The sequence below is a fragment of the Pieris napi genome, chromosome 21, assembly GCF_905475465.1.
Source record: "Pieris napi chromosome 21, ilPieNapi1.2, whole genome shotgun sequence".
Lineage (NCBI taxonomy): Eukaryota > Metazoa > Arthropoda > Insecta > Lepidoptera > Pieridae > Pieris > Pieris napi.
Window position 1 is genome coordinate 5,000,108 of NC_062254.1, and position 10,609 is coordinate 5,010,716.

The 10,609-nt window shown below is 32.3% G+C and overlaps 1 protein-coding gene across 1 annotated transcript; it reads right to left on the reverse strand.

Moving 5' to 3' along the window:
- Window positions 1-830: 830 nt before the first annotated feature.
- LOC125060307 (calmodulin-2) lies at window positions 831-9,196 on the reverse strand. Its single transcript, XM_047665158.1, has 6 exons — window positions 9,067-9,196; window positions 8,208-8,311; window positions 7,328-7,469; window positions 5,209-5,328; window positions 3,221-3,357; window positions 831-1,155 (listed from the first exon to the last, which is right to left on the reverse strand). Exons 1-6 carry the CDS (start codon window positions 9,097-9,099, stop codon window positions 972-974), a joined length of 720 nt encoding a protein of 239 aa, XP_047521114.1. The 5' UTR covers window positions 9,100-9,196; the 3' UTR covers window positions 831-971.
- Between the last annotated feature and the right edge of the window lie 1,413 nt (window positions 9,197-10,609).

Here is a 10,609-nt window from a genome sequence, read left to right on the forward strand (position 1 = left end):
GGACTACCCTTAACATTTAGGGAGATGAAAAATAGATGTTGTCCGATCATGAGAATCGGTCTAGCCGTTTCGGAGGAGTTTAACTACAAAAACCGCGACAAGAGAATTTTATATATTAGATATGTATTTCGCAACACTTCAACGGTAACAGTAAAAGGTACTAAAAACAGACCGCGGAAAGCAATTTTGTTGTAAGTTGGTTTAATAGGTTTATCACTGATTGCGATGAGATGAAACCTTTTTCTAAATCGTACTTACACTTAGTTCGATCAAAAAATAAAATACCAGATATAAAACGTGGTATACGTTTTATATCTGGTATTTTATAAGAGACTATTAAATGTAAATAATAATAACAGTTTTGTTTTACAAGCCAATTATCACTAATTGATGAAGAGGTTTTCCGACGACAAATTACTCGAACCGTAAAAGCTGAACTTTTGATTATTTAAGTCAAGTTTAGGAGATTGTTAAAGGAAGATTCTTGGGGAAATTGAAAATCCATTTCATAAAATAATGCAATCATTCTATTTTGTTTGATAACAATTATTGTAAGAAGTTTGTCTTTAATTATTTTATGTTATTTTTATTCATGTTCTGATTAGAATAATAAGGGATTTGGAGATTTTATCAGAATCCTACATTTTTATGTTGCAGTAGTAAGCTAATTATATATTTATTAGTTTACTCAAAATTCAATTCTTAAAAGGCCGGCAACGCACTCGCGAGCCCTCTGGCACTGAGAGTGTCCATTGGCGACGGTATCACTTAACATCAGGTGAGCCTCCTGCCAATTTGCCCCCCGTTCTATAAAAAAAAAAACAATTAACACAATAAGCTTTAAATACTTTAATATATGCGAACAATATCATATCTGTAACATCATTGTGTTATTGACTTCAATACGTCTTCAATTACGTTGTACAATTAAACAAGTTTTAAATAGTAATATCGATAGTATTAGTAGGGAGTCAATTCTGTACTTCGAGTACTTGTTTATTCGTTTTCTTAAGCCCACAGAGCTTTCTACAGAATTGTTTGTAGTCTATGAGGTTGTAGCCATTTTTGTCCGACATCATCGGGGCCTCATCCAAAGCGTAGTCCGCTTCTTTTTCCGTAAAACGGTCACCCCACGTCATTAAATCATGGCGAATTCTGTAAAATGAAAATACATATGTGTTAACATCACCGCGCAATTATCAAAATTATTTATTTCACGTAACATTATTTATTTAGAGAATCCAACAGGAGCTGGCGCACACACGGAGTTCGATTACCCCGCGGATTGATATTTGTATAGGGACCGCTACCTGGTAAATATAAATGGTTCATATCTTCTTTAGAGCAGTGTTGGCCTAGTGGCTTCAGCGTGCGACTCTCATACCTGAGGTCGTAGGTTCGATCTCCGGCTGTGCACCAATGGACTTTCTTTCTATGTGCGCATTTAACATTTGCTCGAACGGTGAAGGAAAACATCGTGAGGAAACCGCCATGTCTTAGACACAAAAAGTCGACGGCGTGTGTCAGGCACTGAAGGCTGATCACCGACTTGCCTATTAGATTTATAATGACCACTGATTAATTTTTTTATTTATTTCATATATTCTTTAAAGCGTCCTTATAAATTAAAAAAACGCTATTTAGGCAGGACTAACAATATGAATATATAATATAGAAAAATAAATAACTAAACGTGTAATGTGACAGTTTTAAATAAAAAAAAATTTTGCTGTGTCGTTTTGATTACAGGTCAAATAATTGTATTTAAATTAATGACAATTTTGACTTTTCATAATTTACTGAATATTGATAAAATGAGAGGCCCTTAATAAGTTTGTATGATACGCTATTACTACTTCAAATGTAGTTCCATTCATAACTGGTTTTATTAAAGAACTGTTAGGCACGTAAATACGGATAATATTAAATAAAACCTTTTTGAAAAACGCTTTAAGTTAAAGTAAATAGCTCCTTATTGAATTAAAGCAGCAAAACAATTGTAATTGTCCTTGGAACAATCGCATAAAGTTGAACTAAGTAAGGACTATAGTTTTATTTAAGTTCAGACCGGTTTTAAGTTAGTCTGCAAGTTTATTTTCTTGGCGTGATCAAGTTGAAAAGTTCTGATTAAACAAAAAGAATGTTTCCTAATCAAGTCTAAACTTTATCAATAAATAAAACATGAAATTTATTGAATGCAACAGAAGTAAAAACCTCAGATTTTTCAATTTAAAATGGAATTAATCATTTTTATTTATAGAAAACCCTTCATCATACGAGCGAGTACTCACAGCTGGGCTTCGAACCCACGACCTCATAGTTGAGAGTCGCATGCTTAACCGCTGGACTATCACAGCTCATATAAAATATTACCACAACAATCAGAGGAAACATCGAAAAACGTCCGACCTTTTTCATATTATGATAACGTTAACATACAATAGAAGAGCAATCTCGGAAATGGCACGTCGACTTCCATTTTACAGCCGTAAGCTGCTAAGATCGACAAATGTCTTTACATTAGTCTTGTCATTACATCCGTGAGAATTATGTAAATTGCTTCGGGGATCGTAAAACATTTATACCATGAGACATTTTGATAATGATCTTGATCTGTTAGCACAGAACAATGAACTATAGACCATAGACTGTAGAGTTTTTAGGTTTTTATGCTCTATGAGAGCAAAGCGGACTGAATTTGGCGGTAATTAAAAAATATTTTTAATTGTATATTGTATACGAGTATATTTACCCGGCAAACGTTTGTTTTGCCATGTATGTTATTTCTAGGAAACATTTTTTTAGTTCAATAAAAATAACTATCAACCATAATAAAAATAGGGGTAAAACTACGATCACGTAAAGGGGAGAAAATTAGGGGTTGAATGTATTTTTGTATTCTGTATCATAAAAAAATGAAAACATAAAAATTGTGGGGAACACCCCTTATCACTTAGGGGATAGATAGTAGCCAGAAATAATTCTCAGACTTACTGAATATAAAAAATTTCATGAGAATCGGTTGAGCCGTTTTGGAGAAGTATGGGAACGAACATTGAGATATAAAAGGTTTTATTACCTAAAAATTAATACATATTGAAAATTTCTCGCTTTAAATTATTTATGAATTAAGATGAATCCTGACTTGGATAATAGTTGTCAGCAGAACCAAGCCACGGTGCGGTAGATAAATATTACAGTTCACAACAACTAAGCGTACCTTGCTTCTGCTATGTATCCAGTGTTTTCAGGGTCCCATCGAGACAGAGCAGTCACTAGAATTTCCTCTGAATCCAATTCAAGCGTTTTAAATCCGAGAAGGTTGACGAATGCGTCGAAGTCTAACGGATTTGTGGCCTGTAATAACATAGAACTTTCATTAATTATTTAAGGATTATACGATTAAATTGTTTTTAATGTACGGGCGAAAATTTGCAAATATTTCAAAATTTCTTTTTAAATTCCGAAAAATAAAAATCAATAAGTGTTAAAAATGATACGTAATTAAAACAATCACATATATTTCAGATTGAGAGATTGAGCACTGTGGAATAAAAGACTCATTGGTCTAGTGGTTAGTACCCCTGACTGCGAATCCATGGGTCCCGGGTTCGATCCCCGGCTGAGACGAACATCGATGTGATGAGCATTTGGTGTTGTGCTTAGGTCTTGGGTGTTTAAATATGTATTTATATGTCTATCTATCTATAATATGTATCCGTTGCCTAGTACCCATAACACAAGCTTCACCAGCTTAGCATGGGACTAGGTCAATTGGTGTGAATTGTCAAAAAAAAAAAAAAGAGGTGACAGACACAGAATGACAGAGTGACAAGGATCGAAAGTGAATACTTAGGTAGTTTGTCCACGTAGAATGGATCATTGTACGTGGACAATGGTCAAATTTAAAGTACCCATAAACGACGAGTATCAATGAGAGAGGTATGTCAGGATTGTAGCTACTAGAGACCCGTGGTCTCTGCTTACCCCTTCTGGAAAAGGCGTTTCTCTTTGCGTTAAGTTACACGATACAGTTAAACGAGTATTTTAATGTGTAACCCGTAAGTCATCTAGATATACAGATATCTTTCAAAAATTCATATAAATAAATACGATGTATAACGTACAATTATTAGACACACGTGTTTTTCTAAACGAAATGTTAGTTTTGATAGTGCTAATAAATTACATTGTACGTATAAAAGTTTATATAAACATACCGCAAACAGACAATAAATTTATTGAACGCAAACAATGCTCTGTTTAATTTGATAGAAAATTGCTTAAACAAATCGTTAAAATATTTTTACACGAACAGAATTACTCTCAACTGGCTTAAATGTTTGTATAAATAAAACAGATTTATTGTAACATTTTTTACTGATGTCTGGCATTTTGTATTTTTTAAATAAAATATATACATGATGCTTTTTTCTTAGGTTTTAGTTATTAGAATCGGAATAAACAATATAAATTGTCTTGGAAATATTCAATTTATATGTCTAAATTAACGAACACTGCTAATATGATTTTTGGTTAATAATAATGATATTAATTGTGACAGAAGAAGAAAACACTAAAGAGAAACTTAAATTTTGGCTCTATAATTTGACAGCATAATGCCAATGCGATATTTTTGATGCATTTACAATTTTTTAAACTGTGTTTGGGTATATGTATTGTATACCCAAAAAAGGTGGATAGAACAAATAGCGTAGCGGTAGCAGGAAACGAATGGAGAAAGAGAGCCATAGACAGAGTCAGTTGGAAAAAGCTGGAGGAGGCCTTTAGCCGTGAAGGGGTTCCGATCGACGGTACTGAAGGAAGCTAAAATATAGAATAACAAGCAAAAGAAAAAAAAAATTATAAAAATGTAAAATAATCGATGCATTATAATTTGTTTTTGTCATGATTGGAAATAAAACGGGCTTTATTATTATTATTAAACTACATATACGATAAAATACAGTTAAATTTAATAAAGTACATACCAAAGTATGCGTCAAAAAGCAAGTATATATTTCTAGGAGATACTATAAGTAGCCATCAATGTATACTGAACCATAACATAGTTACCTTGTGGCTCAGTGGTCTGGCGTATGGTTTGTTAATTGAGTTTATTCCTGCATGATATTGCTCATTCAAAAACGGTTTTTGATTATGGTCTTTAACAATACAGAAATACCATATACCAATTATATGTTGTACCTCAGATAGCATGTTGCTGACGGCGTGTTCGTCTACATTTTCTCCTAAGCTGATAAAAGTCCCACGTAGGTCGTTGTGATCTATGCACCCGTCACCATCCAGATCGAAAAGGAGAAATGCCTGGAAAACCAAACTCATTAAAAATCTGTTTACTATTAACAATTATTTTTAATTATATCAATACTAGTTCTGTTTATAATCTCTTCGGGAGATAAAACACTTTCTGATTATTTATCTACAATTTTAATAATTTAAATTAATTAAAAATAAATAAATAGAACACTTAAATATATATTAAATATTTTGTCACTGTGGCAGTGCACCTTTAATACTGCCTGCATTTTAGCGTGTTGACCAAGGAAAGCACCAGCTCTGGGGTCACCGGTACTATGTACCAGGCGCCAACTTAAATCTTTAATTAGCAATTTAAAAAAAATTGCATTTGGCCCCATAATATTGGCGCAAAAATGAAAAATCTTAATGAAAAATCCTATAAAAAACGATAGATTCTGAATTCAAATGTAATATTTAGTTTATTTTTAGTTGTAACAGTATTAACGGCCAGACTTATTATAAATAAGTGTAAAGATTTAACACCTGCTCAAATGTAATAGCTTTGAACATACTTGAAAAGAAAATTAAACCCAGCTCCAGCTGACGCATATTATTATAAAAACAAGAGTAATATTAAAGTCTTCGTAGCGTAAGTCAGGACTTATAGCGATACTTAAGGGTTAAGAATTTAAGCTTACTGTGGTACTTACGTAATAGATATGCAATTACGATTAATGGAAGACTAAATCTGATGATAATTTTATGACATAGAAGAGCATATACTTATAATGCATACACCGTAAGATATTTTTGATATTTATTTACTTCGTAATCCTACAGCTAACATAAAATATATATAACAATAAACAAAAAAAAATATTCAATACATTTAACTAAGCAATACCTAATTCAGCTGTGTTGTGTGATGGTGTAAAAGTGTGGTTGTGTACGTGAGGCTGTGTACGTGGAGTTTGCTCATGATGCAGGTGATTTAAGCGCTATGAATATCTTAATACTTCTTTTAAGCATAATATTCCCCCGATAGCTTAAACAAGTCAAGACTTAAATATTGGGCATATAATACAATAATAACGTTTATGAATTTTTTCAGTACATATTCATAACATATTACTTTGACTATTTTATTGTTTGTAACAGACATTCTGTTTACGTCACAAGTAGATTTTATCAAGCGGACGTGACCTGTTGTTTGCCGAAGCGATTATGTAGACGCCATGAATTGCTCTCCCGGGTTATTCGAGACTTTCTGCTTAAAAGTAATTGCAAATTTTGAACGCTTACAGAATAGCTTTCTAGATGATGTAATGTATTATTCTGTGCGTAATGAGAATATGTATGTGTATGTGTATAACAAAAAACTTGGCCATTAAAAAGAGTGGCAGAGAGTTTATTGCCAGTTCTTCTCTTCCGTTCTACGCCCTTGATTTGAGAACTGGCAGTAAATGTAAAATTAGAATCATTTAATGTATATTTCTTTTTTGACGTTCATAAGTGTACATTGTGTTACCTGCATGAATAAATGAGTTTTGACTTTTGTAAAAATGTTTTCTACACGAGTATAGCGGACCATCTCGATAAATGAAGTATTCAACTAAAATAATTTAAGGAATACCAGTAGTTCCTAAGATAAGCAAGCGCGTTACACCAAAAAACGGTATTTGTCGCGTAATATTAAATGACAGTTGGGTGCTATCTGGAGTTCGAGACTGGAATCGGGGTAACCCGGGATGGACTGATCTGTCATGCTGTACGGATCTGCCCGATCACGTTGGCTACGCGGTTCTTAATTATAAAAAAATTAAAATATAAAATAAATTATTGTTTAACTGAGGGCGCTTGCACGAATTGAAGCCAAAAATTATCGTAATTGATTTATATGAGATAATATGAATCAGTCCATCTCCATTAACTATAAAAGTATTAAGAGTACAAATAACATTACAAGTACATTCAAAAATGAGATTAGGCCATTTTCTCTTAGTCTCTAATTGACAATAAAGAATATAAAGTCACTCATTACTTATAATATGAATGTATAAGTTACCTCCTTAAGTTCGAAGATCTTATTCTCGTCCAGTTCCGCTAATATATTGGCAGAGACTTCCAAAGCTTCGCGAGCTTTCGAACCGGAGCGAGCTCTCTGCTCAGGAACCGAAAGCTCAAAAGAATTATCGCCAAGAATAATCCTAGAAAATGTTATCGTAATGTAAAATCAGATTTCTTATCAAGGATATACGGTTTACGCGACGTTTAAGATATGAGCAATTATTTTTATAATTTCAGAATTTATAACATACTTCCATGTTTGAACGTATTCTGGATTCTCGAAAACTATAATTAAGTTGAAAGACTGACTAATTATTATAGAGTCGTGCCTGCATTGATTTGGAGAAATATTGTAATATTGATATATTTACCCAAAAACCAGTCTAGCTACAATTTTAATTGGCTTCAGTGTGCGACTATCATTCCTGAGGTCGTAGGTTCAATTGCTGGGTGTGCACCAATGGACTTTCAGTCTAACACTTGCTCATTCGGTACAGGCGGATTAGCTCAAATAAAATAATCGACATGTGTCAGAGCGAAGGCCGATCATCTACTTATCTATGAAAATAAATTATCAAAGTAACGGATGCACAGAATGCAAGGCTAAGACCCATATAGAGCTGTAGTGCCACTGATTATTATTATTAATCTCTCTTTTTATCAACTTTTCTTTACGCAGTGATACACATACAGATTTTTGATTAATAATGTTTTCAACGATGAAACATTCATTTCATCAAGTTTAGAATTGTATCATTTGTTTCAATTCATAGGTAAATAGCATAATAAACATTCCGATAAAATCAATCTTAAGCTTTAAAAATGACTATAAAATCACTTAATATAAGTTCTAGCGTATCTAATGTTTTCAGACTTACCCCCCGTCAGCCACAGACTGCAGTAAATTCTCCTTGAATTTTTTTATTTCTTCCTGAGCGTCTGACTCATTTCGGCCGCGACTATCTTTGCGTTCTTTACTTTTCTACAAAAGGAAAGCAATTTTGTGGAAATTTCTTCGTTTAAACCTCATCTATGTATAAAATATCCCATCTTAGATAAACCTTTGAGTTATTGAGCAGTTTATTTCATAAAATTTATAAGTTTACCGAAGCTGGTGGAAGTTAAAAGTTTTAGCTTTTCTTCAAGAAATTTATGATATTAAATAATGGGGATAAATATTTGATACAATTAATTCTACAACGAGGCGTGATTGTAAGACATGGGACAATAATTTTTGAATACCTCCTTTTAATTATTATTAATATGAGGGTGTGCAATTATTTAATCAATTACCGTCTAAAATTCATAATATTAGCGCGTTTAACCAATTCAAAAGGGCATTAAATTTACATATCAGAATGAGCCTAGTAGACTAAAATTGGGACGGCTGGTGGCGACGTGTATCTCGTTCGTATATACATAATAATAAGTTTCTCATGTAAGTAAAATACATTATTTTTGTAATGAGAAATAAATTTCTTTAAACGTTAATTAATGCAAATATTGCCATAACTACAAAAATACAAACTATTAAGAAAAGCTTATTGAAATTTATTTTGTGACAGACACAGATAATACAACGTTATTCATATTTATCTAATTCACTTAAAAATAATCACATTACGACAAAGTAAAATATATGCAGTTTTAACATCCATAATTAATTTTACTGATTTTGAAAAAAAATTGTGAAACCTAATATCATAAATTCCTTGAAAGCCTTACACAAACACTTACTTTTTTAGTTTGCTTAGCGGAATCTTCTTCCATATTCAAATTGAATTTAAAAAATGCCTCAGATACGTGCTCGTGGTTTACACTAGAATTTGTGACTAAACAAATCGTCGGGATTAAATTTACATTGCAATTCCAGCGGTTGATAGGATCATTTTATTTTGGTTTGCGAATATTAATTATATTTTTAGATGCCCCATTGACTTTCAAATAAACATGATCTAGACATATTAAATAGAGTTTTACAAATTATTTTATTTAAAAATGTATATAAATCTCGATTGTGAAGGAGAATTGTGCACTTTTAAAGTATTGTGCACTCATTTTTTCGAAAGAAGTAATACTTTCTTCATCTAGCAACATAATACAATTATATTTTCGCCGCGGAGGCCTCATTCGTCTTCACAGTGGCCAATTTTTAGATATACAAAGATTCTATTAATCTACCCAATTTTGATCTATAGAGTTAAATTGTATACTAAATCTTATCTTATTAATTAACTAACTAATTCCTTATAACAATAGAGATTACGTTGTGTTAAAAAGACGAGTATTTGTTGTCATTACTCATAGAGAATTTTTTGGCTAAAGTATAAAATCGAACAATAAATTGCTAACCCATCTCAAAAGCAAACATAAATTAATTGGCGAAGCACTTTGAATTTTTAATTTCATTGGCAAATAGCGCGAGTAATTTTTGCCGTAATGGTTCGGTTTTTAATCAATTACAAGAGCATCTTAAATCCAAATGTTGGGAATTGCGGTAGCCGAATGAAATTCGCTTGCAACGGGATAAAATTTTAATCATACGGGGGGTTTTGCGCTATTGTAATTACATTTTTAATCTTATATAGACGACTTTCTTTGTCAATTATTATTTTTCATTTCCTGACGATAGTACTAGTAAGGAAGGAATAAGTAATTATAATAATATAGCTGATTTTTTTATACGTTTCGGAAATTATTTGGTTTTCCCATGGGTTTCACAATCGTACTGTTTTGTTCCAGGTTTCTATCCTGACACAAATGTGTAATACACCTTATAAATAGTATGTGTGCAGTAGTCATAAAACCCACACTTTTATAGTTACGTCTTAATATTTGATGAAAAATTGCGAGTCGCATGGCGCAGTTTGCCGTCTACGTGTTTGTCTAAATATTAATAAAGCTGAATTCAAAAAGTTTGTATACTACTTATATATCAATTGAGCGATATTAGTTTTTAATAAAAACAGTAGGTCTCACTAACGTGAAGTCATTTTTATTATTTTTTGATTGCTTTTGATATGACTTATGATTTGTTTCGTCGAGTATCGAACACAGGGCAGGGCGTCTAACAACAAGTCGTTGTCTTCGGCACAATTTTTTTATTGTTAAGAGCAGGACTATTCCATTGGTGGACAGTCGAGGATAGAACCTGCGACCTTAGGTGTGAAAGACGCATGTTGAAACCACTAGGTCAACGCTACTCTTAACAATAAAAAAATTGAGCCCGAGATAACGACTTTTTGTTAGACATATACATTTTTAACTAAAAAAAAATAGT